The 26,453-nt window shown below is 46.0% G+C and overlaps 1 protein-coding gene across 1 annotated transcript; it reads right to left on the reverse strand.

Moving 5' to 3' along the window:
- Positions 1-1,028: 1,028 nt before the first annotated feature.
- Positions 1,029-26,453, reverse strand: SVOP (SV2 related protein). Its single transcript, XM_082196098.1, has 16 exons — positions 26,255-26,453; positions 19,896-20,056; positions 19,570-19,655; positions 18,894-18,992; positions 16,636-16,707; positions 15,467-15,591; positions 14,039-14,102; positions 11,028-11,153; positions 10,462-10,590; positions 9,565-9,638; positions 8,178-8,254; positions 7,765-7,872; positions 6,865-6,976; positions 5,856-5,937; positions 4,750-4,839; positions 1,029-4,168 (listed from the first exon to the last, which is right to left on the reverse strand). Exons 1-16 carry the CDS (start codon positions 26,287-26,289, stop codon positions 3,977-3,979), a joined length of 1,632 nt encoding a protein of 543 aa, XP_082052224.1. The 5' UTR covers positions 26,290-26,453; the 3' UTR covers positions 1,029-3,976.

The raw sequence follows: 26,453 nt of genomic DNA on the forward strand, positions 1-26,453 counted from the left end.
CTGCTGGCACCAGAGCCCCACATCTCATCCCTTGAACCCTGAGGAGACACTTCTGCCACTGGACTCTAATGACTGGATTCTAGACTCCTCAGAGGCTCAGGAAAGACCTGAGGAGCTTTCTCCAAAGATACTCTGGCAGCTTGAAGCCCTGTGGCCAAGACAAAGCCAATGGTTGCAGGAAAAGGCACCACCCTGATAACTGGAAGACACAGTAACCAGAGAGCAGGGCCTTAGTCGCTGTGGTCACCTAGCCCAGACTATAAAACTTCAATGCACTCCTGAGACAACCTGCTTTGCCTTCCTTAGCTGCAGAATAACTCAGGGCTCATCCAGACTTACCCTTGCCCCAACACTTCCCCCCAAGGAAACCTGATATTTACCGCTGAATTGGAGCAAACATCAATTAGGCTTTCTCTGGATTGATGTTTGGTCCAATTTATTGCTAAAGAGCAGGTTTTCTGGAGGGAAGCAGCAAGGCAAGGGCCAAACAATGAGGACTGCTTGGATCCCTGCTTTCTAGACACAGGACAAGCCCATGTCTGGATAAGCCCCTAAACGTAGTCCTCCTGAAGCAGCACCTTGTTGTGCCTAAACTTGGCTGCCAGGTTGTTCCATCATCTCATGAGGCTACTCTCTACATCAGGCCAGGGCTACCTGCTTAACCTTGGAGTTAAAAATGGAACCTGACAGGGCTTCCCCTAGACCTCAGCTCTTGGCCAACTCTGCTCCCTGAGGGCATTTTAACTAGAGATGCTGAGAATTAACCTGGGGAGTTAACCAAAAAGCACATGGCCTGTGGAGAAGGAAATTTCTGGTCATTGTTGAGAGGGATGGGGAAAAGACGAACAGCTAGTAAATGAGAGGAAGGGCTACACCACCAGTTCTTGGGTGGTTTGTGGTTCAAGTCCATCCATGCTGGGTGACATAAATAGGCTTTTTGAGAATGGTGTGTCCTGAAAACCTAGGGAGGAGAGGTGGCCCACATTTTGGGCACAGAGTAGCCACAAAAGCTCCCATAAAGCTCACTATTGTAGAAACTATTCATTTATTCAACGTAAAATATCCAGTGTGGAATCAAATCATCTGATTTTGCATCATTAACAGAGAAACAAAAATTGAGTACAACAAGCGCAGTTTTACAGAAGTCTTATTTTCAACATGAATGCACACCTAGTTTAGAAACTGTACATAACGCAGTAGAGACATTCAGGTGTTCTCCCCCCACCCCAATTCCAGCAAGCATTGAGCAATACACAAAGACCATTCATCACAGAGTATGGAAAGAATCACTTTTCCTCCACAATAGCTTTGCACATCAACAAACTGGACAACCAACGGAACTCTGAACACACAATTAAGTTCAGTTCCAAGTGATATTTTTACATTGGTGATTTTTTTATATTTTAATGGTTTCCAGGAGTTTGTAGGCCTAAGGCATCAATGCCAGATTTTATATAGAGAATCAGTTTTCCAGAAAAGACAACAACACAGATTTCCATAAGAGTCAAGAGCTTTTACTAAATTAAATCTTGGTTTCTGTTACCGAAGCGAAATCTTATGGATTCAAACAGAACAACCCCCACGTTGATCGCCATCTCTGTTAAACAAAATTTGTGACAGTATACTTTTCCATAGGACTGAATAAAGCAGAAGCATACCTAATTCAAAGAAGGTTGGTTTTGTCATACAGATATTTTGAATTCAGCAGCCACCATGATATCATATGTCCTGCCTGAGGCAGGCAGTTAAAGGGCCATACACTGGCTCTAGCCTACGAAGCTTTTAATGTGTGTTGGGGGGGACAGGACTCTCTCCCAAATGAGAAGCCCCAGATCAAAAGGCCTCTGGGACCAGATGAGGCTCAAGAACTTCAGGTTGGCTGCAGCAGGGAAAGGGAAAGCTGCACAATGTATTTCCACCCTACAAGTCCTCTTGGACTTAAAAAAAACCCCATTAGTAGGATTAGAACCACCCACACAGAAACAGGCACAGCACAGTTGCACAAATGCAGACCATCTTCATGGATTCTGCCTCTTGAAGTCCATCTGATCATAGAATTGTAGAGTTGGAAGGGACCCTGATGTCAGTGGATGTTCCTTGCGATCCTTAACAGCCCTTTTCACATGCAAATAAGCACCTACAAATTCACATGGGATACACTTATCAATGGCTATGGATGACAACTAAATGGCACCACCTTGTCTGGAGGCAATTTACCTCTGCAACATCAGAGGGAGGGGAAACAGCAGGGAGAGCAGTTGCCTTCATGTCCTGCTTCCTAGCAGTTATGGGCTGCCCACTGACAGAGGCAGGATGCTGGGCTGAATGGACATTTGCCCAATTCAGCAGGGCTCTTATTTGTACCTGCTTCTCCTTATAGGGTAGTTTTATTCAATGTGTTTCCAGCCCTGTTCATTTTGGGAGTTTTCTAAATCTTGGAGTATGAAATGAATTGGGCCGAGGAACCCATTTCCTGGAGAGCAAGGACTCCTACTTTTTTCATTGTTCAAAATTCCAAGATGAGGGATTAAGCATAGAGGCCAAACTCCATCCCCATCGTGCATGGGCTCCTTGACTTTCCTTGGATCACTCTGACTGACCAGACAACTGCAGAAACAGGCCCAGCAAAGTGTTACAGGGGCTGGGACGCAACGGAGAGAGCCACAGCATGTATTTCTGAATGCATACACACCTGGAATCACAATAGCAGGTTCTCACTGGCTTTACTGACAGGGAAATGAACTCCAAGAAAATGAAATTCTGCTTCCTGTTCTGATGGGTGAACAGAAAGATCTGTGTAGACCAGCGTTCCTTTGTTCCACAGGGGCCAGCCAGGTGCCTCTGGGAAGCCCACAAACTTGCCTTGAAGCCAACAGCCTCTCCACTGCGCTTGTTCACCCCAGCTAATTGTTTTGGGTGGCATAGACTGTTCCTGAAACTGGAGGTTCTATGAGGTCATCAGGACAAATAGCCTCTTCCATGAATTTGCCAGAAGCCATATAACCCATAAATCAACAAAGTCTTTAAATTAAGGAATGAATTTCCTTTGTCTGTGCTGAATCTGCTGCCCCCCAGTTTCTCTGGATGATCCTGAGTTTAAATATTATGAGAGAAACTTTTCGCTATTGAATTTATCCACGCCACCCATAATCTCATAGAACTCTCTCCTGTCCTCCCCTCAAGTTGCCATGTTTCTAAACGAAAAAGCCTCAGATGCTTAAATGTTCCTCTTAGGAACATCCTTTCAGTCCTTCAGCTGCCCCTTTCTGCGCTGCCATGAGGACTGCTTGCGCACAACAGCCCAAATGCATGGCCCTGTTTGAAGACTTCACCTCTAGGGCAAGCAAAGTGGTGGGTTTCTTTGTTTCTTTGTGGTTAGTAGAAGAACTCTCAGAGCAGCATTTGCTGAAGTTCCCAGCTGCTCTTTAAGACTCAGAACCTCTCTGGCAAAGAGGCTCTCAAAGGCTGATGGTCGTTCGTGGATGTTGATGGGAGTGCAAGGCAAGTGATTAATTCACAAGTGCATGAGACTGATGGAGGGCTGCACTGGGATCTGGGGCACAGATCTGCAAGCCCACTTCCTGGCATTGAGGGCATTTGTGCAGAGCCAAATCCTGTCCATCGATCTGCCTGCTTGGCATGGAGCACTTGGCGTCAAGAAACTAAGCTTGTTTGTCATCAACCACACGAAGGGGCAGACAGTTTGGCAAAGGCTCCCATTTCTCTTCCTCCCTGGCTGCATCACATTCCTCCCCCGAAACTCTCTCCCGCACGTTCACTCTCCAGATTTAATACCTCTCCTTGCACAAGTGGACAGTGATGGGTGCGAGTGAAAAAAGGCGCCCAGGACACAGGTGGAGCGTTCTTGCTTTTGGACACACACGGCAGTGACAAGACATTCTGCTTCTCGGGTGCCAGAGCTGGAGGGGCGGAAACTCCTTGGACGACCTTGTGGCTGGGCCAGCGCGTCGCGTCATCACCCCTGAGACCCAGAGTTTGAGTGTGGGACTCCGCGCCCAAACATCTCCTGCCCCCATTCCCTGTGGGTGGACTCCTGCAGGCCACGGCCTTTGGTTTCGATGGGCAGCAAGCAAGAAGCAAGAGCAGCCAGGATGCAGCAGCCGCTGTAGACTATCAGCGTCAAATAGACAGAGGACTCCAGCATCACCTAGAAGGGGGGGGGGGAGTCAGCAAAGGCAGACACAGAAGGGCCTCTGAGTCAACTCTCAGGGTCAGAGAGCTCTGCACATACGAGTTGCTTGGGTTCACCCTTAAGGGTTGGAGTAGATGAGCTGAATGTTAAAGAGCATAACTAGAGGCTTCTGGTTCGGGCCAAGGGCCCATCTGGCCGAGCAACATCTTCTCGCAGGGGCCACCCAAATGCCTGTGGGCATGGATTAATTGGGGGGGGGCAGGCTTTATGTTAGGGGGGCAGAACTGAGTTATCTGTGATGCAATTGGTCAGTTAGTTAAGTATTCTTATTTATTTACTTGATGGGGGGCAGCTGCACATAGTAGCACAGGTTCCCCTTTAGCACACAGGGGACCTGGAATTCTTAGGAATAAGGTTCAGGATGCAGAAACAGGCCTAGCAAATGCAGAATTTAACGTCCAAACTCTATGCCTCTGTGTAGCAACAACCCAGCTCTCTCTCCCCTCCAAAATCCTCATCCCAGGACCCTAACTAGCAACCCCAGGACATTCTGAAATACCCACCTTGATCAAGGAATGAATTTAACACACTGTTACCTGAGCGATAAATGGTGTGATGAGTGCGCCGACTCTGGCTACCCCGCTACAGGTCCCGAGACCCAGAGCACGAGTGGCCGTGGGGTAAACCTAAGGAGAAATTCATACGTGCATTGGCACACGGGGACATCTTGCGCTGAGATTCCTGCACTGCAAGGGGTTGGACTAGATGACCCGTGGGGTCTCTTCCAACTCTATGAATCTATGATTCTACATGCCTCACTTCTCTGGATCTCTGAATAGTCACCAGAAAGGTGATAAGGGGCAGTGGAGGGAAAGGATGCCTCTGGTCATATGCAGAAAGCAGCCCCCAAGCAATGGGCCAACACATACTGCCCTCAAGCATTTGAGATTTGGGGGCAGGGATTCCTCCAGGTCAAAAGCAGACGTTCAAGGCTGGTGCTAATGGCTGAGAAGGGTGTGCAGGTTCCATATGCTAATAAAAACACAACAGGAGATCCTGGGATCACCACACACACACACACATTCCATGTTCCACTGGGCAAGTGGGAAAGGTGGAGGCGGCTGCCAACTGAGGAGGTACTTACTGGATCTCATGAATCATAGGATTGTAGAATTGTAGAGTTGGAAGTGACCCCAAGGGTCATCTAGTCCAACCCCCTGCAATGCAGGAATCACAGCTCAAGAATCCCTGACAGATGGTCTCCCAACCTCTCCTTCAAAACCTCCACGGAAGGAGAGTCCACCACCTCCTGAGGTGTCCAACAGCCCTTACTATCAGAAAGTCTTTCCTAATGTTTACTCAGAATCTGTAGTGCATTCTGGGCCCCCCACAACCCTAAAATTACATGGAACTGCAAGAGATTGTTGTGAAAGAGACAACACAACGACCGCAGCAAGCCCTCTGGAGGCAGCAGCACAAGCCTATCTTTCCCATGTGCTCCATGGAAACGGAGAGATCCCAGAGACCCTACAGGGGCTTGGCTTCACAGTCTCTGCCTTGCTCTTCCATGCCAACCACGATGCTTCTGCCCCACTCCACCAGGACCTCCTTGCTACTGATGCTCCTTTGCTCAGGCTGGCCCCAAATCCTGGTCCCGGGCAAGCCCCCTCCTCACAGAATATGTGGCTTCTCGTTTTCTTACCTCAGGGGTGTAAACGTAGGCGGCTTGAAATCCTCCCGAAATAAAAGCCCTTGCAATGAACAATAACACAGTGAGAACTTTCCTGTAAGGACAGAAGGACAGAGTTTTTGTTTTGAGAAGATGCTGGTACAATTTGACCGGACGCACTCATTGTACTGCTGTATCATAAGAACATGATGTTATGCGTTTGTTGGGGTTCAGATTCCCCTAAATTCCATTCCCCATAATTCCAGTTCCCGCCCCCCAGCTACGCCACTGCATCTAGGTGCAGGTTGTATGTCAGCGTAAATAAAACCCTATATCATGAAGACACTGCAGTCTCTGCTGTGCCTCATTGTCCCAAAAGGGAACACAGCCCCTGGTAAGCATGCCTCCAACCCTGAGATCCTGCACCATTTGTGCAGGTGGGGGTGGTGTGTAACAATAACAGCCTTCTGCTGGATCAGGCCTAAGGGGCCTCGTCCAGTCCTGCACCCTGTTCTCACAGTGGCCAGCCAGGTGCCCCAACGGGAAACCCACAAGCGAGACCCAAGCACAGGAGGACTCTCCCCTCCAGCAACTGGGATTCAGACGCATTTCTGACTGTGGAGGCAGAGCTTAGTCACCCAGGCTAAGGACCATCCTTAGTCTTTCCTGTGGTCTCCTGGAAGACCAAAAATGGGGAGTGGAGGGCAGAAGCATCACTAAAGCTACCATTTAAATTCTTTGTACTGGTCTGCAACCTTCCCTTTACCACGAATAATGCTCTTTCTGTATCCCCCATGTGGAACCTCTGAAATACTTTGCTCCAGGTTTGCCTGAAAGTTCAGAATTTGCAGGTGTGCAGACCACCTGCTCCTCACACCAGTATGGAGAACCTCCACACAGTTAGGTAAAAGCATTTGTAGCACAACTTTGAGCATGTCCCAGCCCCCCCCCAAGTGCTTTGCAGTGCCTTCCTTGTGGGTGTGGGGCATTTGCAGGGTTGGATGGGTTCCCCCCACCAGCCGGTCTGGATCACTTTGCTCACCTTCCAACGCAGAGAAAGAGTAGGAGGCTGCAAAATGCAAAGACAAAGAAGCAGAGGGCCATTGTCTTCTTACGCCCAATCCGATCAATAACCCATAAGGTCACTAGAACACCTGGAGGAGGAGGGGGGGAGGAGGAGGATGTTACTGATTGAAGCAGGCTTGTGAGTAGCTCTCTGCTCGTGCGTGGCTCATTGCCACAGCCTTCATGTCAAGCAGGCAGAGCAGCAGTTATGGAAGCTGTTAGGCCATAAATGACTAACATAAGCTCTTCTGGGGTAATGGGCTTGTGGATTTCTTTGTTCTGGCTAGCAACTTTTCTGAACTTATTTTCAAAGCCTTCCCTGCCTCTCTGGCTGCTGTGCAGTGCCCAATTCAGATGGGTCATGGAGGCAATTCTGAGGTCGGGGTTAGTGTGTGCTCTGAACATCCATAGGACTAGTGCACAGGCATGAAATCTAGTGGGTCACTTGCTTGCTTGCTTGTTTCTTTCTTTCTTTAAAAAACTGGTGTTTCTCGGGCACATGTTCAAGGCAGTTTACAGCAACAGAGAGAGAAAGAGAATTGCTGAGACTTTAACCATAAGAACGAGATACAAATCCAGAAACAAAGGAATCTGTCTTATATTGAGTCAGATCATTAGTCCAACTTGCTGAGCATGGCCGACACCAGCAGTTCCCTAAGTGGGTGATACTGCCCACCCCCTGGGGGCGAGGGTGGGATTTCCTAGGGGAGCAGAAGGAGGCAGGGGTGCTGGTATGACTTGGAATAGCTGGTGTCACTGGATCACATTCATCAGTTTTGTTGAATTAATTAAGCTACATAGTTTTAATTAGATTCTGAACGAATGTGCAAGTTTTCCCACTCGGCTAATCGGAGCCTTTAATTTCCCAGCAGTCTACCTGGGAACTCGGAGAGAGTGGTCCACAGCAGGTCGATGTAGTCCTTTTCAGTCAGGTATTCACATGCCAGGCTGCACTTGGCCTTCACTGCTTTTCTCTTGCTGGATACTTAGATGAAGCAAGAGGAGGAGGAGGAGGGTGAATATGTGATAATTTAAGAAATCGTTCCAACACACACACCCCCACGCGCGCATGCATCCTTGCACCTTTGGGCCTGGCGTGCCCCTGCTGCAATTTTAAGTTGCGAGGTGAACCACCGAGTTGTGAGTGTCACCTGCGAGATCCCCTCTCCCTATGTATGCCCACTTGACCACTTGGATCAAAGGAGCTGGAACTGTGACAGCGTTTGCAAGAAAATGGTATTTTAGTCTGGCAGCAGCCGCCCTCTGGAACTCCCTGCCTGTTGTACTCACAGCTGCAGAGGTCTCCTGCTTGAAAGAGCTCCGTGGTTAGTAAAACTAAGCCGTAATAAGAAAAGGCATTGGAGAACCTGGAGTGAAGAGAAGCAGAGAGAGCGTTGCAGGCAGGCAGGTGGATTGAAAAGGAACATGGCATGGCCCTGAATCTGGGGTGGGGAGGGGCTGCAGGCTCAGGATCCAAGGGGGGAAAGGGGATTGTGCATGTGTGCACACAGTGCAGCCAGGTTCAAGCTCACGGTCGGCTGGGGGGCCAGGGGCAACCTTGGTCCACATCGTAGTTCGCAGTTAGCTTGCCACAGTACAAATCTAGTGTCATAAATTCAGTCAATAGTCCTCTGAGCATAAGAAGATAAGCAGAGTCTGCTGGATCAGGCCAATCGCCCATTTAGTCCGGCATCCTCTTCTTGCAGCGGTCAGCCAGTTTCCTGAGGGAAAGCAGGGAGCAGAACAGGAACACAAGAGTCCTCCGCCCTCCCGGGGCTTCAAGCAAAGCTGCCTGCAGAGGCTTTGGAGGCAGAGCAGAGCCATTGCGGCTCAGAGCCACTGATGCCTCCTCCGTGAATCTGTCCCATTCCCTTTGCCTCTTGTTTAACGCATTGACCGTGTCGAAGAAGGAACCTGCAGGCCAGCATTTAGCAAACAGCATCTGCTAAATTCCCTTTTCCTTGGGCTGCACTTTTAATGTTTTTGACCAAAAAAAGAGAGGGGTCCTGATCAATTTTAACACAAGCACTTACAAAATTAGCTTTCAAGGGCTCTCCTATTTTTCTCTTTCACACTAAAGGGAAACACTTTTGTTGCAGTGGGGCTGTTGCTCAGTTAAAGAAATATGAATTTAACTGCACAAGTTTTAATCAGCAGAATAAGTGGGGTGCACTAATTTACACCTCTGGCTATTTAAGCATTTGCATTAATCAATTAATTGACTAGAGCATATGTGATGGATGAACTAGGATGTCTTTAATCAGGTACAGCCTCGTCTCTTGCACTTTTAAAGAGTGCATTCCCCCTTTTGCATGTGAGTTTCCCCCCACCTCGGCTGCCCCAGCCTCTCATTGCATCAGGGATGTTGGCAAAAGGAGCCAGGCATTGCAGTGCCCCCACGTCAGGTGGCCAGGTGGTGGTACTGCATTGGTCAGATCCAGCAGGGATTGTGGAGCTTGAGAAGCCAATTGAGATACCACCTGACTCTATAAAGCTGCCAGATCTGTGCCCCGAGGGCGCAAACCAAGCCACAGGGCCACCTGACTAATGTGCCAACTTGCCCTCAGGCCACCAGATCCCATGATGAAAGGGGGTTATATACAGTAGGTCTAATAAATAAAATAAATAAATCTCAGAGAGGCAGGCTGACCCTGAATCTTCTCTATCTTCCTCTTACCATATAAACCAAAGCAGGAGTGTGGTCCATCTAAACTGGGGGGTGAAGAGGTCCCTCATCTTCCCTCTGTCTTCCTGTTTGGAAACAAACATATACATAGATATAGGGAAGCTGGGTGCTGTCTGAAAACATCGGCCAAAGGGGGGGGGGGCACCATGGATTTCTTAGGAGTTTGCCTGGCATTCCTCATTCATCTGATGAGTCCCTGTGGCAGCTTCCCCGCTGTCAGAAATTAGCAGCGCCACATTCACACCATACATTTAAAACACTATGATACCACTTTAAATCAATGTTGCTTTGCCCAAGGAATCCTTGATTCCCCTCTCAGAGCTGCAATTCCCAGAGTGGTTTAACAACCAGACCCTCTTCTCAGGGAATTCTGGCAATTGTGGCTCTGGGAGGGGAAGGGGGGGGGGCTTCTACAACTCTCAGCACCTGTAACAAACTACAGTTCCCATAATTCTTTGCAGGAAGCCATAACTGTTTGGTAGCATAGCACTTTATGTGCAGGCCGTGGATAAGGCCCAGTTGAGTACCTGAGATGGGGCCTTTTCAGAGGTGGCACCCATAATATGCCTGCCTCCCCTCCCCTGCTTACAGCAAATACACTTTTATTTTAGCTAGTTTTCATATGTTATTTTAATATTTTTTACTGATGTTGTACATATTATTTATTGTAAGACATCTCAGATATTTTAATGAAGTGAGATACAAATCTTGCAGACAAATGAAGAAAATAAATAATCCCAGGTCTGGGCCAAGTGATCCATGCACACTTTTGTTGAAGCTCGCTGGATTTTGGGGTGGTTGTTTCATAGAACCCTAGAATGGCAGAGTTGGAAGGCTCCCAAAGGTCATCTAGTCCCACCCCAGGGGTGCCGGTCTGCCTGCACTCACCTGCCTGGAGATGATCAGTTTCCCCAGAGGCATTGGAGCGCCATTCTCAGTCGCTATCCGCTTCAAAGTGGCAAAGGCTTTCTCCTGATTCCCAGATAGCACATCGTATCGTGCACTTTCTGGTAACCACTGTAAAGGTATGATAAATTTATTTTATTCATTTCATAAAAATTATATACTGATTGATTGCAAAAAATACACCTCAAAATGGTTTACAAAAAAAGAACAAAACATGAAATTATCAGTTCATTTTTTAAAAAAAAAACCACTATCTAAAACATTTTAAAAAACCCCAACAAGCTGAAAGCCTGATTAAAACACTTGTCAACAGTGTATATATCTGGATAGTCTTGCCCCGCCCAAAAAATGTTTTTGGCAGGTGCCGAAAAGAGAACAGTGAAAGCGTCTGCCTGATGTCAAGTGTGTGTGCTGCCACACTAAAATATTGATTTCTTACAATCACTTTCTGTCCAAAGGCAGGAGACCAACCAAATGGACAGGACTAATCTGAAGCCGTGTCCCCCCCTCCCTCCCCAAGACTTTGGGAAGCCAGAAGGAATACCTACGAAACACAAGATGGCAAAGAGCAGAAGGGGGGCCGCCGATAGGATGAGCAGCCAGCGCCAACCCAGGGTGGGCATCACGAACACCGCCAGGAGAACCTCAAAGACGGTCCCAATGGCCCAGAAGACCTGCCCGTGTGGAAGGATGGAAGCGGGTTTGGAGATGTCAGCCCCATCGCAACAGGTGAATAACAATAAATCTCTGTTCTTGGCCCTTGCCTGAAGAGCAGGCATTTGGAATACTTAGTAAGCTTTCAGCTTTCAGTGGCACTGTCATAAGACCTCAAAGAGAATATCTTGATATTTATAAATAAAGCATAACCTTTTAAAAAATGTTACTACCCCAACACCAATATTATTAATTTTTATTTTTTCCAGGGAATGTGAACAAAATAACCCACATTTGCAGGTATGCTTAATTTTAACTTTCATTCAGTTTTGCAGTTTTTCTTTTCTTACCCCCCACCCCAATCTCTGCTGAGAGATTCCAAGGGTCTTTGCACTTGACTGAGGAGCATTGCATTTCAAGAGGGGCGCACACAGCTTGTCTATCTGTTAGCTTCACCCTTCTCCCCACAAAAAACCTTTGCTAAAACACAACCCAAGCCTCATGCAAAAAGGGCATTTCCTCTCTGCAGTGCCATCATGCCCCTCTAACCCTGGCAACCCCCCTCCCAACAATAATATTGACATTTGCCAACTAACACACAGCTGGGAGGGGACCCCCCCCCCCGCCACTTTAAGACCTGCACTGTCAGGGAGAGGACTCACTATCCCATTTTCTTCTTTGATGGCACCTCTTTCAGTACCTCTCACTTAATGGATCCAAAATGGTTTCCAGAGAGTGGTAGGGGGTGTTTTATCTCATTGTTGATGGCCTCTCAGCTGATGGATGCCGGCTAACAGATTGAGGTTGAATCCTGACAAGACAGAAGTACTGTTTTGGGGCAACAGGAGGTGGGCAGGTGTGGAGGACTCCCTGGTCCTGAATGGGGTAACTGTGCCCCTGAAGGACCAGGTGCGCAGCCTGGGAGTCATTTTGGACTCACAGCTGTCCATGGAGGCACAGGTCCATTTTGTGTCCAAGGCAGCTGTCTACCAACTCCACCTGGTATGCAGGATGAGACCCTCCCTGCCTGCAGACTGTCTCGCCAGAGTGGTGCATGCTCTGGTTATCTCCCGCTTGGACTACTGCCATGCGCTCTACGTGGGGCTACCTTTGAAGGTGACCCGGAAACAACAACTAATCCAGAATGCGGCAGCTAGACTGGTGACTGGGAGACCACATAACACTAGTCTTGAAAGACCTACATTGGCTCCCAATACATTTCCGAGCACAATTCAAAGTGTTGGGGCTGACCTTTAAAGCCCTAAACAGCCTCTGTCCAGTATACCTGAAGGAGCGTCTCCACCTCCATCGTTCTACCGGACACTGAGGTCCAGCACTGAGGGCCTTTTGGCGGTTCCCTCAATGCGAGAAGCTAAGTTACAGGGAACGAGGCAGAGGGCCTTCTCGGTAGTGGCACCCTCCCTGTGGAATGCCCTCCCACCAGATGTCAAAGAGAAAAATGCAGTGGTACCTCGGGTTACATACGCTTCAGGTTACATACGCTTCAGGTTACAGACTCCGCTAACCCAGAAATAGTGCTTCAGGTTAAGAGCTTTGCTTCAGGATGAGAACAGAAATCGTGCTCCGGCAGCACAGCGGCAGCAGGAGACCCCATTAGTTAAAGTGGTGCTTCAGGTTAAGAACAGTTTCAGGTTAAGAACGGACCTCCGGAACAAATTAAGTCCTTAACCCGAGGTACCACTATAACTACCAAACTTTTAGAAGACATCTGAAGGCAGCCCTGTTTTGGGAAGCTTTTAATGTTTAATACGTTATTGTATTTTAGTGTTTTGTTGGAAGCCGCCCAGAGTGGCTGGGGAAACCCAGCCAGATGGGCAGGGTATAAATAATAAATTATTTTTATTATTATTCCCTGGTGGCCCGCTGGAATGCGGAGTTAAGCAGGGCTATCGACTGTCTGGATCCAAAGCGCCCTCTCCGATTGCATGGAGCCCAGACAGCCCCATGGTTTGCACCGGAGCTGAGGGCGAGGAAACAATCGCTGAGATGGCTAAAGCACCAGTGGCAGAAAACTCATTCTGAATCTGACCAGACACGGGTTTCAGCTCAACTTTGAGCCTACCAAGTGACGATAGCGACGGCAAAGAGAACCTTCTTCACTGCCTCTATTGCATCTGCAGAAAACAGCAGCAGGTGGTTCGCAATCTAACAGAACCACCTGCGCCATGTGGAACACCCTCCCGTCAGATGTCAAAGAGAAAAACAACTCCCAGACTTTTAGAAGACATTTGAAGGCAGCCCTGTTCAAGGAAGTTTTTAATGTTTGATGTTTTATTGTGTTTTTAATATTCTGTTGGAAACCACCCAGAGTGGCTGGGGAGACCCAGCCAGGTGGGTGGGGTATTATTATTATTATTATTATTACTACTACTACTACTAGCCAATCTCATGAGGATGCTGGCTAGACTTATGTTCTAGGCCTTGCTAAATCTATTGATCAAACCCCACATTTACTAATTTCATAAAGTATGGGACACCCAGGAAGCATTGCCCCCTGAAGCTCCATAACACTTTGTTATTGTGTGCTATTTAAATGTATTTCTTGTTTAAACAAATAAATAGATTTTTTAAAAATCATATTGAAAATATCCCTGACAGTTCACTGTGCTCACTGCGACCGATGGGGCTAGAGGCTAAAACATCTGGAAAGCCCCAGTTGTGGGAAGGCTGAAAGCATGAACCACAGCAGCAACGGGTTGAGGGCCAGCTGCCGCCTTCCCCCACCCCAGGAAAGGCTTTGAAGGAAGGAGCTCCCACTGATCTCCTGATCACATCTGAACCTTCGCTTGGGATGCTCTCTGTCCTGGGATGGCCTTGCATTTTGGAGCAGAATGGTAACCCCTTTCCTGCCAAAAGCCTCGCGCCTCTTTGTTTTTCCACCTACCTCAATTAACAAAATGCATTTTGCTCTAGATTTCATTGGGAGGAATTCTGCATACAGCGTCACCCTGGAGAGAAAGGAAAGAGAGGAGGCAAAGTCACAAGGAACACACAGAGGGGGTGTGCGTTTGGAAATCTGATGGCCTGATGAACTGACACGGGAAGAACTTAATACAACTTTATTTCCCCTGGCCAAACAACTGATATACCTACACACCACAACCACACAAAATATTATAAATATAAATTATCTATTTTGGGGAGGCAGATGACTTCTAAATGTGATATAAAAATGTCTTCAGTAAACATAATATGCAAAGGAAAAATATATCACAAAAATCCTCAGAAAAAGGAACATATCCCAGTAGCAGAGCTAACATGTTTGAATCAAATGGCATTAATAAGATTCCCTTGCTAAGGATCGCTTGGCAGACTTGGGCAAACTCAGTGCTTGGCAGCTGATATAGTGGAGTCCAGGGTCCAAAACTGGTGGTTTCCCCATGGATTTGTGGTTTGGAAATTCATCACTCTGTAATGGTTCTGAGAGCTTTGGTTTGATTTTGTTCTGGCTCTTGAGAAAACTTGAGGGGTGGGGGCTGGCTTTATTTTCAAGTGGATGCTGGTGCCGATGAAGGAAGCCCATTAGCCACTGATTAAAGACCTGCTCAGGTTGCTTTGAAACAGCCCCCCTGTGGGGCAGAGGATCCATGTTCACGGGTCCAATGAATGGGGAGAAGGAAGGAAAGCCAAGTGCTTCTCCTGACCAGAGCAAAGCAAGCCTGGGGTCATTCCAGGGGCACAACTCTTGGGGATGCCTCATCCTCCCAGTTCAGGAGCTCATGCCTTATTCAGGACTGGTCTCTCCTGCCCTGCCAATTATTTCTGCCATTTTCATCTCTGAATTCTGCCCTTGTCTGGGCCACGTTTGCCTTCCCAGAGGCACCTGGATCCACACTGCTAAATGTAAGCAGCTGAAAAGGTTGGGCTTCCCAAACGGAAGTGCTTTGCAGTTTAGCTGAGCTCCTTTAGATATTTGAAGATGGTCATAATGCTTTGGGGTGGGGAAGATGGAAGGCAATTACTAAATGCAAAAGAAGTTTGGGACGTACTCAGCTTTTCAACTGAAGAAAAAGAAGAAGAGTGTGGATTTGATATCCCGCTTGATCACTCCCCTTCAGGAGTCTCAAAGCGGCTAACATTCTCCTTTCCCTTCCTCCCCCACAACAAACACTCTGTGAGGTGAGTGGGGCTGAGAGACTTCACAGAAGTGTGACTGGCCCAAGGTCACCCAGCAGCTGCATGTGGAGGAGCGGAGACGCGAACCTGGTTCACCAGATTACGAGTCCACTGCTCTTAACCACTACACCTCACTGGCTCTAAAGCACTAAAACCACCAGGAAGGGAGGGGCAAGGAATGGGAATATTGACTTACGACTGAGGGACTCCTCCGATGCCAAAGCCCACCAGCCCCCTCAGCACCAGGATCCAGCTGTAAACGGGTGCAAAACCGCTAAGAATACCATAGTATAAGGTCCAGAGCACACTGATCTTTAACCCCTGCATTGGATTAAGAAATACAAAATTGAAAGAAGACCACTGCCATACTCTCTGACAAGCTTCTTCCTGACTTCAAAAGCAATTCTCCTTCTCTTACAGGGCCAACCATAAAGTCTGTGTTGTCAATCTCAAGACTGGATTACTGCAACACGCTCTAGCTGGGGCTGCCCTTGGGCTGGTTTAGAAGCTCCAGCTGGCGCAGAATACGCCTATCAGATGGCACATAACATGTGACCCCGTTCTTGAAGTGTCTGCACTGGCTGCCCATCTACTACTAAACCGGGTTCATGCCCTTGTGTTTCTCTATAAAACCCTGAACAACTTTGGGGCATTGTTGGTTGTTCCCCGACTTGGTGAGACTCATTTGACAACAATGAGAAACTGAGCATTTAGTGTCATTGGCCCAGGCCTGTGGAACATCCTGCCACTAGAAATTCATCAGGCACCTTCCGTTTCAACATGCTGGGGGGGGGGGAATATATTCCTCCAGGCCTGTGCCAGCGATTAAGAATGCATCTTGCCACAATAGTTAGCTGATTTCTGATTTAAACATTTTTTAAAAATGGTTTTTATTGTATGGTTTTATGTACAACTGTTCTAAACTGCTCTCTTTTCTTTCTTTTTTTAAAATAGTCATATATAGCTATAATTATAAATAAATAAATAAATAAATATCCACTATATCTTACACCAAGGAAAATGAATCTGTGGCCCTCCAGATATTATTGGACACCAATTCCCAGCAGCCCCTGCCAGTATGACCTACAGTGAGGGATGATGGGAGTTGTAGTCCCATGATCATCTGGTGGCCCCAGGTTCCCTGCTGTAATTCAAAAGAAAAGCAGAAAGGTAATTACAACCCAAGAATGTGGAAGGGAGGAGTGAACTGAATATAAACCGAGTCAGACTTGGAAAGATTAGTCCCGAGTAGCGGCAGAGAGGTACACCACCCGGTTTGAAGCCCCACTGCCTAACCACAGAGGGCCTTCGTGGCACACAGTTTGGTGGCCTGGCAAATACTTCAGGGGAAGGCTGGAGACTTACTGTTTTTCTGCCATACTGGTCTGAAATGTTTCCCCAGAGTGTGGAACTGAACATCATTCCCATAAACACCACCTGCATCAAGTGAAAGAAAGGATATTTGTTATTCGCAGGCTGAACTGGGAGTGTTCTGAGAGAACCATCTAGAAAAGAAAGCGAAGAAGAAGAAGAAGAAGAAGAAAATATTCTTAGCCCAAGTTTGGCAAGATCTCAGAACTAGAATTTGGCACACAAACATCTGAATTTTGAGCCACAACTTGACAAAATGTCCAATTTTTGGATGATCCCACAGGGTATGGGAGATCTGTTATAATGGCTGACAGAGAGCATCTTAGAGGCTGACAGTAAAACGGCAATATTGTGAGGAGTGAGAGACAGATATATCCATCATAAATTCCTCATATCAATCTTTCCGTTTTTAGGGGAGAGGGGTGCGGGAAATCTGACCTCAGAGCTTTGGCCTGCTAACGTTTGGCCTGGTAACATTGGGGCTAGATGGGGAGGGTTATGTACAGATTTTTGTTATAATCACCTGCTAACTGCATGGTGGAATCAGTCATACAGCCCAATGAGTGTCTTTTACCTGTCACATCTGGTTTGCCAGCTGTGGCCATTTCAGGACAGAGAGAGCCTTCCCAGAGTGATCCACACACCCTTGGACTACAGCAATGCACTCTGTGTGGGGCTGCCCACTGAGCTGGTTCAGAAGCTGCCCCTGGCTCTTGGCGTCTCTCCTGGGTGGCTCTTTGGGGGGAAATGAACCACCAACCCTGAAGGGATGGTCCTGGCTGCTGAACCTGCTTCAAGGCACTTAAACGGAGGTGGAATGGGGATTCTTTAGCTGTGATTCCTGCCTTGGACTCAGGGGCAAAGGAAGGCGCTGTGGCACCCGGGGCGGGCATCACTACGGAGGGCGCATGTGCGATGGCTGCACGTGCCGCCGCAAGCCCCCACAGGGTGACTTCTTGCCACCCCCGCAGTCATGGAACCCGGGGCTTACCGCCCCCCCAACCACCCCGTTGCGACCACTGCTTGGACTTGATGACCCTTCCAGCTCTACAACCCTAGGACTTTGTGGACTTCCAAAGCACCGCGAGGCTCCTCCTGTTTATGAAGATCTGCCTGTGAGGCTCTCTCTGTCTTCTTTAGTTGAGGCCAGGAGGAGGGAGAGGCTTTCCACCGGGGGGCCCCCAACTTTGGAACCCCCTGTGCATTGAGATTACAGCTGGTGCCTGCTCTGAGAACCTTTTGACACCAGCTGAAGGCCCCGTTATTTGCCAGCCTTTGGGTGAATGGTTTGGGTCATGTTTGAGGTTTCTTTTAGTTGGCTGGTTGTAATCAACTGCTTTGTTTTTCATATCTGAATGGTGAGGTATCTAGTTTTGTTTTAATTTGTAACACACCAAGTAATGGAATCTGCTATGAAAAGTGAGTAAAAGAATTTTTCTTTTAATGACACCATTGTGGTCATGTCCACACCATATATTTAAAACACTTTTTAAGACGCATGGCTTTCTCCAAAGAATCCTGGGGACTGTAGTTCGCCCCTCATGAAGCTGCCATTCCCAGCACCATTATCATTGTTCCTATGATGAGATGCATTATCCACCCTTCACTGGAAGGTCTCAGGCCAGGTTACAGAAATATAAAATAAAGCATTAAAACAAATTACTATCACAACTAGAGTAGGTCCTAAAATATATCGATATCTCAATGGTCAAAGAGCCAGGGTGACAAACTACAATTCCCATGATGCTTTGTGGGAAGCAGTGTGCGTTAAATGTGGTGTGGATGTGACTTGTGTTCAGGAAGCATCAGCACAACCCTACACTGGAATATGGTGGACAATAGAGCTACCAATCATGTCCAACTCCTTGTAGATTTATCTCCAGAGAGATTAAAGCTAAGGGAGTTTGCCTCGTGGCAAAAACAGTGTGTATCCTCAACAGGCACCTTTAACCAAGCCCCAGATTCCTGCAATTCAAGGGTAGTGAAAAGGTTGCCCAAAGGAAGAATAACCTCCACCAATAAGCAATGCTAGAGTTTAGAGCTGAAATTTGGTGAACGTGAAGCAAGCCACAGTGCGAGGGACTGTAACACGCAGGTGTCTTTGTGGGAGAAATAGATTCCTTCAACACTCTTGGGCGTTCCACAAACTGGTGAGCTTGCTGGACAGAAAGGGTTTTTTGACTCTTTGAACAACCCACAGTTAACGAGTGGAAAACCTTACAGAATACAAGAGCTGTCTGGTGTTTTCCTACCGAGGTTAGCAATGCAACCTGCCAGGTGGGTAATCGCCACTCACAGTGAAGCTGGGGTGCAAGGATGCTCAGAATCATCATTTCCATGGCATCAGCCATCTAGAAGGGCAAGAAGGAAGAAGGCATTAGTTAGAGCACCAGCTGCTCTGACAGTTCACCAGATTTCCCTTCACCTTCATATGTGTATATATAATTGATTTGTTAGCAACAAAAACAAAGTGCAAACACAGCACAAGGAAAGCAAATAAAGAACCAACCATGTACATCATAAAGCCTCACAGCCTGGAGAAAGACACAGCAAAGACACAGCACAGCCCAAAGCGATAATAAAGTGTTAACTCATAAAAAGATCCCCTTTGCAAATAATAAAAACATGTAAAAATAAAAGTATTCTCCACCTGTAAGTTCCATCATTATTGAGAATAAAGGTTCTGTATAGTCTTAAATGAGCCAGGCAACTGCATGTACTGGTGACTTTGAGCAACTGTGTCCCTCAACAGTTGCCTAAAATCAAGCCATATATCCCAAAGCCAGTCTCTTCTGGCTCAATGCCTCCCATCATCCAGGCCAGGGAAACTGAGGAAAATTAAGGTGGGAAATAGTTGCCGTTTGTGGGCCAACCATTCCCTGTCCCTGGCCTCCCTTGGCTTTGCTATTTCTAGCAACCTCTACTTGCCCATGCTAAGCCTGTCAGGATGGAGAGTTTCCACTGGAACCTGCCAAATCCGATGGCTTCCACCGCATCTTCCACCATAAACGTATCTAGAACAACAAAACAATATAATAGTACAATGTAACAATAACTAAAAAAAATAGCAATACCCACTAAAAGACAAAAGGGGGGTCCTTGGGCCAGCAACCCCAATCCACTTGAAAGAGACCAGTGTTAAAATGAAGTTATGAAAGGCTATGAAAAGTTTTGGGGTATTTAATTTTTTTCACAATGCATATTAACATTTTGCTCCTTCCTCAGGAGTGAGGGCAGATGTCCACACAACTCACCATCAGTTGGGTTTGCAAACTCCTTTGGCACCATCCCTCCATCTTCCAGCTCCACAGCTTCTAACTGCGTCTGGACACCCTCAATTTGGACTTCATGCTCTCCTGAAATTACATCTTCATCTGACCGTGAACTTTCCCCTGTGCGACGGAACTTGACAACCCTAGTGGTGTGGGAACCATAATGAATACATGGCATGGATGTACAGAAGAAACAGGTGTGCAGGTACAGGTAAATGCTTTCCCTCAAGGGTGAGGAACCTGTGGCCCTTTGGATGTTGTTAAACTAGAGCTCCCAACACCCTTAGCCATTGGCCATGCTGGCTGCTGAGGCTGCTGGGAATCAGAGCCCAACTTCTGGGGGCCCTGCTTAACACCTAGATCATCTTATTCTCTTTGGAAATCACAGCAATGTTTCTTGTGGGCTTGCATTTCAGGCTTGAAGTGAATGTTTCCACCTGTGCCTAGTTTTATATTAATCTCCCATCCAAAAGGGATCTCATGCTCAGCCTTGTGAGTTGTAGCTAGTGCACAGCAATTTTCCTGGACAACAAACATGCACAGCAATTTTCCTTGAAGGTGAAGGACACCTGACAACCTGACAGAATCCAAATTCTGTTTGTTTCTGCAAAAGAGAATGACACCTAATAGGTTGCAATAAGTACCCATAGCTAGGGATGGAAGGAACTGTCAATTTTCCTTCTCTCAGTTTCTCATTTTTCCAATCTTAAATCTAGTTCTTCACATTTCTGCAGAAATTTGCAAAAAATAATAGTTGTAATCCACATGAAAATTCTTCAGCATTTTAGTGCAGTTTTTTCCAAATAAACACAATTTTGTAGGCAGTTTTGACCAACATATACATTTTACAAGCATTTTCTCCTAATATAATGCACTCTTGTATTTGCACAAATATATTTGTTTTTATGTACACTTTTCCCCAGTACATGCGTTTATGTAAACCTTGTCTGGTCAGAGAACTGCATTGCAAAATTGGGATAAGTTTGCATTTCAAAGGATGGTCCCAGTTTGCATGGTGTTTCAGAAAGTGAATTGCATAGATTCGGCTGAACTGAATTTCTCCTGCATGCCTATCCATGATAGGTTACCTTTACCCAGCCCACCTTTATCCTATGCCCACATACCTGGGAGCAAGTCCCACGGAACTCAGTGGGACTTACTTTTGAGTAGACACGTATAGAATGCAACCCACAAGCAAAAGAGGCAAAATCACATTAGATATACTGTACACACGTCAGCAAACACAATGGATGATACTTCATTTTTTAAAATTGACATTTTGAGATAGGAAGCAAGAAAACAGCATCTTTTCTACCCAAAGTGATTGCTTTGCTTTGCTTCATCATAAAACTGGCCCTGGAAAAAATTCTCATTGTTCACTAGCTAGAGCTGGGTGCTGAGGCCCTTGCAACTGTTTCCTAGGGCTAAAATTAAATGCAAGCAATTTGAGGCACTAATGTCTTGACAATATGAAAATATCAAACCCCTCTTCCTCACCCCCCAATTTAGTTCCATTTGCAAACTTTATCAAAAAATGAAAGACATCAGGATAGTTCTGAAATTTTCACTGGTGGTTCTGATGAGAGGCTACATTTTTTATTATTATTTTATAATGGACTGGTGCTGTTTTTCCAGGAAAAGCCCATCGAAAGTTGCTTACAAGTTGTTCTAGATTTGGAAGGTCATGGTAACAGATTTGGTTGGCATACATATCTATGGTATGAAAAGATAAAAGTACATAAATAATTTTTAACACATTTGGTAAGAAAATCAATTTATGGTGTATGGGAGAAATATAAAAAAATTGTTAGTCCAGAAAACACCATGGTGGCTTTCCCCACTAAAAGTGATACTACTGAAAAAGTTGGATGTGAAAAATAAATGGTAACTTATAAAGAACTGTTAACAGAGGTAGAGAACCAACTGAAACTAAAGAATTTTGAAGATATAAGAGAGTTTTTAACAGATTGGTTACAATACCATCAATTAAATGATGTATTTAAAAAGGATAAAAGAAATGGATTCAGTAATGAAATCTCAAGGTTTGAAAAGGAATTGTTGGAAAATAAAGTAAAAACACTGTCTAAAATGTAAAAGATGCTGTTAGAATGGTATACTAAAGATGAAGAGGTTAACTTGGTAATGATACAATGGGCAAGAGATTTTGAAGGGATGGGGTTTGGGAAACCCATTCCTTCATTCATTCATGAAGGAATGGGTTTCCCAAACCCAAAACTGACTGTGCAGGCATTTTTAAACTGCACCAAAATCCCCATTTCTCCTTAGCTAAAATGCATAAACTTTAGCCGTTGAGCAAAAGCAAAACAAGAACACAGCTCTCTCCCTTATCAGTTTGACGGCAAGACTGGCCTTGACTTTACCAGTAGAACAGACACAGACATATCTTATGTTCTGACCACAAATGACGGGGAGACCCAAGTCTGGGACTAACGCCAGAGCATGTTCTCGAAAGTAGTGACCTCTTGCTCCAAGATAGGAGTAGGAACAGGAATATCCTTTTATGGTCAGAAGTACAGGAAGGAAGATCCTTTTATGGTTGAGAGTACCAGAGCAGGAACATAAGTGATGTCAACCTGTGTGCGTACGCCAACGTGGTTGGGCTCCTAGGGGAGGAGTGAGAGGGTGCCTGGAGGATATATAAACTGCATGAAACCTATCATTTCTTTGGACTTGCTGTGGACTAATCACGCAAGTGCCTTCTGCTATCCAGAGAGCAGAATAAACTCTTTCTTTGAACCAACTCGGTGTCATTTTGACTTCCTTCCTCCTGTCCCGGAGCAACGCAGACCCAGTCAGTGAACTCCAATGAGGCTACAATTTTGGATACAATATTCAACTCTCCTCTTGGGAGAAGCTATGGAGAGAGGACTTAAAATTTACAGCATGTAGAACACTGAAAGAAAATTATATGAAGATGATGTATAGATGGTATTTGACTCCCAGTAAGTTAACAAAAATGTATAAGACTAGTTCAAATACGTGCTGGGAATGTAAAGAAAAAGAGGTCATCTTTATCATATGTGGTGGACCTGTAAGGTGATAAAAGCATATTGGGAAATGATATACAATGAGTTTTTAAATAACCTTTGTTAAAAAACCAAAACCCTTTTTATTAAGAATTTTAGGTGCAGAGATACCAAGGGACTTCAAAAGACTGCTCATGTATGCGATGACGGCAGCCCAGATACTCTTAGCCCAAAGATGGAAGAAAGGCAAAACACCTACAAGAGAAGAGTGGACAACAAAATTGATGGACTAAATGGCTAAAATGACTGGAAAAGTCAGGAACCAGGATGTTAATTTTTTTAACAAGGACTGGGAATTTTTTTAAATTTTACTTGAGAGAACACTGTAAGCAGCTAAAACCATTAGTAGGACTGAAATTACACTTGCAATGTGAAAAGAACCATGGATATAAATAGAGTTTTAAGGATAAAAAGAGGACGATATGATATGCAGTGGAAAATGGTTATTAGCGGACTCCACTTTTGATGCTATTTTATTATAAAGGTTAAAAAAAACGCAAAGCTGCTTACAACAATGGGAAGACATATATAATGAATTAAAGAAGATATTTAGACATACGTTCTTGAAAAAGCCAGATACATTCTTGTTGGCAATGGTAGGAGAAGACATTACTAAGAATGACCAGAAATTGTTCTTATATGCAACAACAGCAGCGAAGTTGTTGTTAGCCCAGGTTTGGAAACAACAGCAATTACCAACAGTAGAAGAATGGTGACAGAAGGTAATGGAATATGTAGAAATAGCTAGATTAACGGGGAAAATTTGACAACAGAGCAGTGAAACATTTAAAAAAGAATGGGAAAAATTTATGTCATACAAAGGTGAAATAGTGAAACCAGTAGAACCTCATAATGTGAAATACAAAGAAAATTTCTGGATAAAAATAATAATAAAAAGTAAAATGTATAATATGATTAATGTAACCAATGGTAGCTATAAATGAATACAGACAGACAATAAGAATTGTATATACAGGAGGATTTATTTGGCTATAGACACTCTATGGACAAATACGAAAGAAGATCACTAATATACAAAAAGGATGAAGACAATGCAAAAAATTTAGATGTGATATAAAAAGCCAGAAGAAGGAAGGAAAGAAGGAAGTCGGCCCTTAGGAGCAAATATAAATGTAAAATGTAATACAAAATGTGTATGTGGAAATGTAAATGAAAATCAATAATGAATATTATTGGGGTAGGAAAACTACAAGTCTTTAAAAATAAATAATTAATAAAGCAAGCTAGAACCAAGAATAAAAACTGATTCAAATAAATAAAAACAGACTCAGAATTCCCAGGACATTGTAATATTCCAGCCTCCATGCAGGAAGCTGAGCAAAAAGGTTATACAGGGAAGGCAAATAAAAAAGGATGAGGCTTTAAGTCCGTCCAAAGATGCCTGAAGTGCTGCTGCCCCCACAGCACTGGGGGGAGGAAGGCAGGTCCAAAGGTGTGGAGCCACCACATAAAAGACTCTATCTCTCTGTCTCTCATGGTTGCCAGCACACAACTAAAATTGAGAATTACCCCTGCAAAGAAATACAACACTGTATCAATATTACTCAGAGTGCAATGGGGGGAGAGGCATGAAGGCACGTCTCCACCCCCATCATTCTGCCCAGACGCTGAGGTCCAGCGCCAAGGGCCTTCTGGCGGCTCCCTCATTGCGAGAAGCAAAGCTACAGGGAACCAGGCAGAGGGCCTTCTCGGTAGTGGCGCCTGCCCTGTGGAAAGCCCTCCCAGCAGATGTCAAGACAATAAGCAACTATTCTACTTTTAAAAGACAACTGAAGGCGGCCCTGTTTAGGGACGTTTTTAATGTCTGATGCTGTATTGTTTTTAATATTTGGTTGGAAGCCGCACAGAGTGGCTGGGGAAACCCAGCCAGACGGGTGGGGTATAAATAATATATGATGATGATGATGATGATGATGATGATGATGACTCAATGGCAAGGCACATGTTTTGCATGCAGAAGATCCCAGGTTCAATCCCTGACATCCCCTGCCCTGAAACCCTGGAGAGCAGCTGGCAGTCAGTGTTGACAGTACTGCCCTAGATGGACCAAAGGTCTGACTCAGTAGAAGGCAGCTTCCTGTGTTCCTAATTAGTAGTGTTGCTTTGGAAGAGTGAATGTCCTTGGTCAACATATCCAGAAACTGGAGAGGATGGTAGTGCATTCCTTCTACTATTGGTTGTCACCCTTTGCCCATTCATATTTTATCCACAAGTTCTTCATAAGCATTGTAGTCCATGATGCAAGAAGCTGGCTAACTGATCTTTGTTTTTAGCAACACCATGTCTTTGTGGCTTCTGCCAATGCAGCTAAGTGGGGAACTATGGCTCCCAGGATTTGGAGGGGTAGTCATTTGCTTTAAATGCAAGGTGTGGATCTGCTCTTCAGCCCCACTGAATTCATTGAACAGGACTTATTTATGAGTAGACATGGTTCAGATTGCACAGTTACTGATCTTTGCCTTGAAGTGGGGGAGGGAGGTCTTGATTCCTGAAATGTTTCACAGCCGTGCTCTTGTGTGCACTACAGAACCGCATGCCCACGAAATGGAGCTAATTATACCAACGCCTGAAAGATACTTAAAAGAAGTCTTCACTGACTGCCAAGGAAGAAATCTTATTTGCTCTCACGAGCTGTGCCTGGACTGCAAAAAAGAATAATCTTCCCTCCCCCCACAAAAACAGAGCCAGACAGTCACAGAGAAGCAGAAGGCAGTGAAACCTTAACCCCTGCATTTGTGTGGGTGTCACTGTTGGCTGCACATATCCACGGAGTGAGCACCCTCCCCCCCCCCGTGCGGCAATGCAAAGCCCCTCTTCTCCAAGCCTCAGAATGTCCAACACCAGACCTGGTAGACCCCAGGACAAAGCTCTGTCTTAAGAGGAGGGAAGATCCCCTCCCCACTCCAGAAGGAGGCATCATGTTAGAAGGAAAAGCCGGTGGGGAGGTGTCTAGAATGAATATATTTAGCACCCCTAGTTGCAAAAGCATCGGCTGGGTTGGATGGTTCCTTCTGAAATCTTTAAAATGCTCACCTGGTTTTGATTTAAAAGGTGTGACAGTCATTCATAAAGCGAGGCTCTTGCGTAGGCAAGCAAGGAAAATTGCTGGCTTCCCTGAGACCTTGAGGCCAATGGCCCCCTTTGGAAAGAGAAACCTCGCTGCAGGGAGGGGGCTGGGGGGCTTGCGATTCTCCTGGAGGTCCTGGGTTATTCTTCCAGCCCCTCCCTCTTCCCAGCAGAGCTCTAGCCCTTCTCCCTCCCCGGGTTACTCACGGCAGCTGTCTTAGCTGGAATAAATCTTCCTCCATTGCGAAGGTAGGGCTGGAGAACCCTCGCTCATTTCTCTGGTGGGAGGAAGGAGAGGCGCGAGGATTTCAGGAGGTCTCCGTGCTGGACAGCTCCCGTTTCTGCAAGCCGAGCTGAGCTGGGGAGACCCGGGAGAAGGCCGAAGAGGGGCGGAGGGGAGGAGGAG

The sequence above is a fragment of the Podarcis vaucheri genome (assembly GCF_965113315.1).
Source record: "Podarcis vaucheri genome assembly, chromosome: 13".
Lineage (NCBI taxonomy): Eukaryota > Metazoa > Chordata > Lepidosauria > Squamata > Lacertidae > Podarcis > Podarcis vaucheri.

What these genes read in the sequence shown, in the direction of transcription:
- SVOP (XM_082196098.1), bottom strand. Translation starts at nt 26,289, where the DNA reads ATGGAGGAAGATTTATTCCAGCTAAGACAGCTGCC. An exon ending in TTCCAGCTAAGACAGCTGCC is followed by an intron (nt 20,057 to 26,254) that starts GTGAGTAACCCG and finishes CCACACCACTAG; the next exon opens with GGTTGTCAAGTTCCGTCGCA. An exon ending in ACCAGTATGGCAGAAAAACA is followed by an intron (nt 15,592 to 16,635) that starts GTAAGTCTCCAG and finishes AATCCAATGCAG; the next exon opens with GGGTTAAAGATCAGTGTGCT.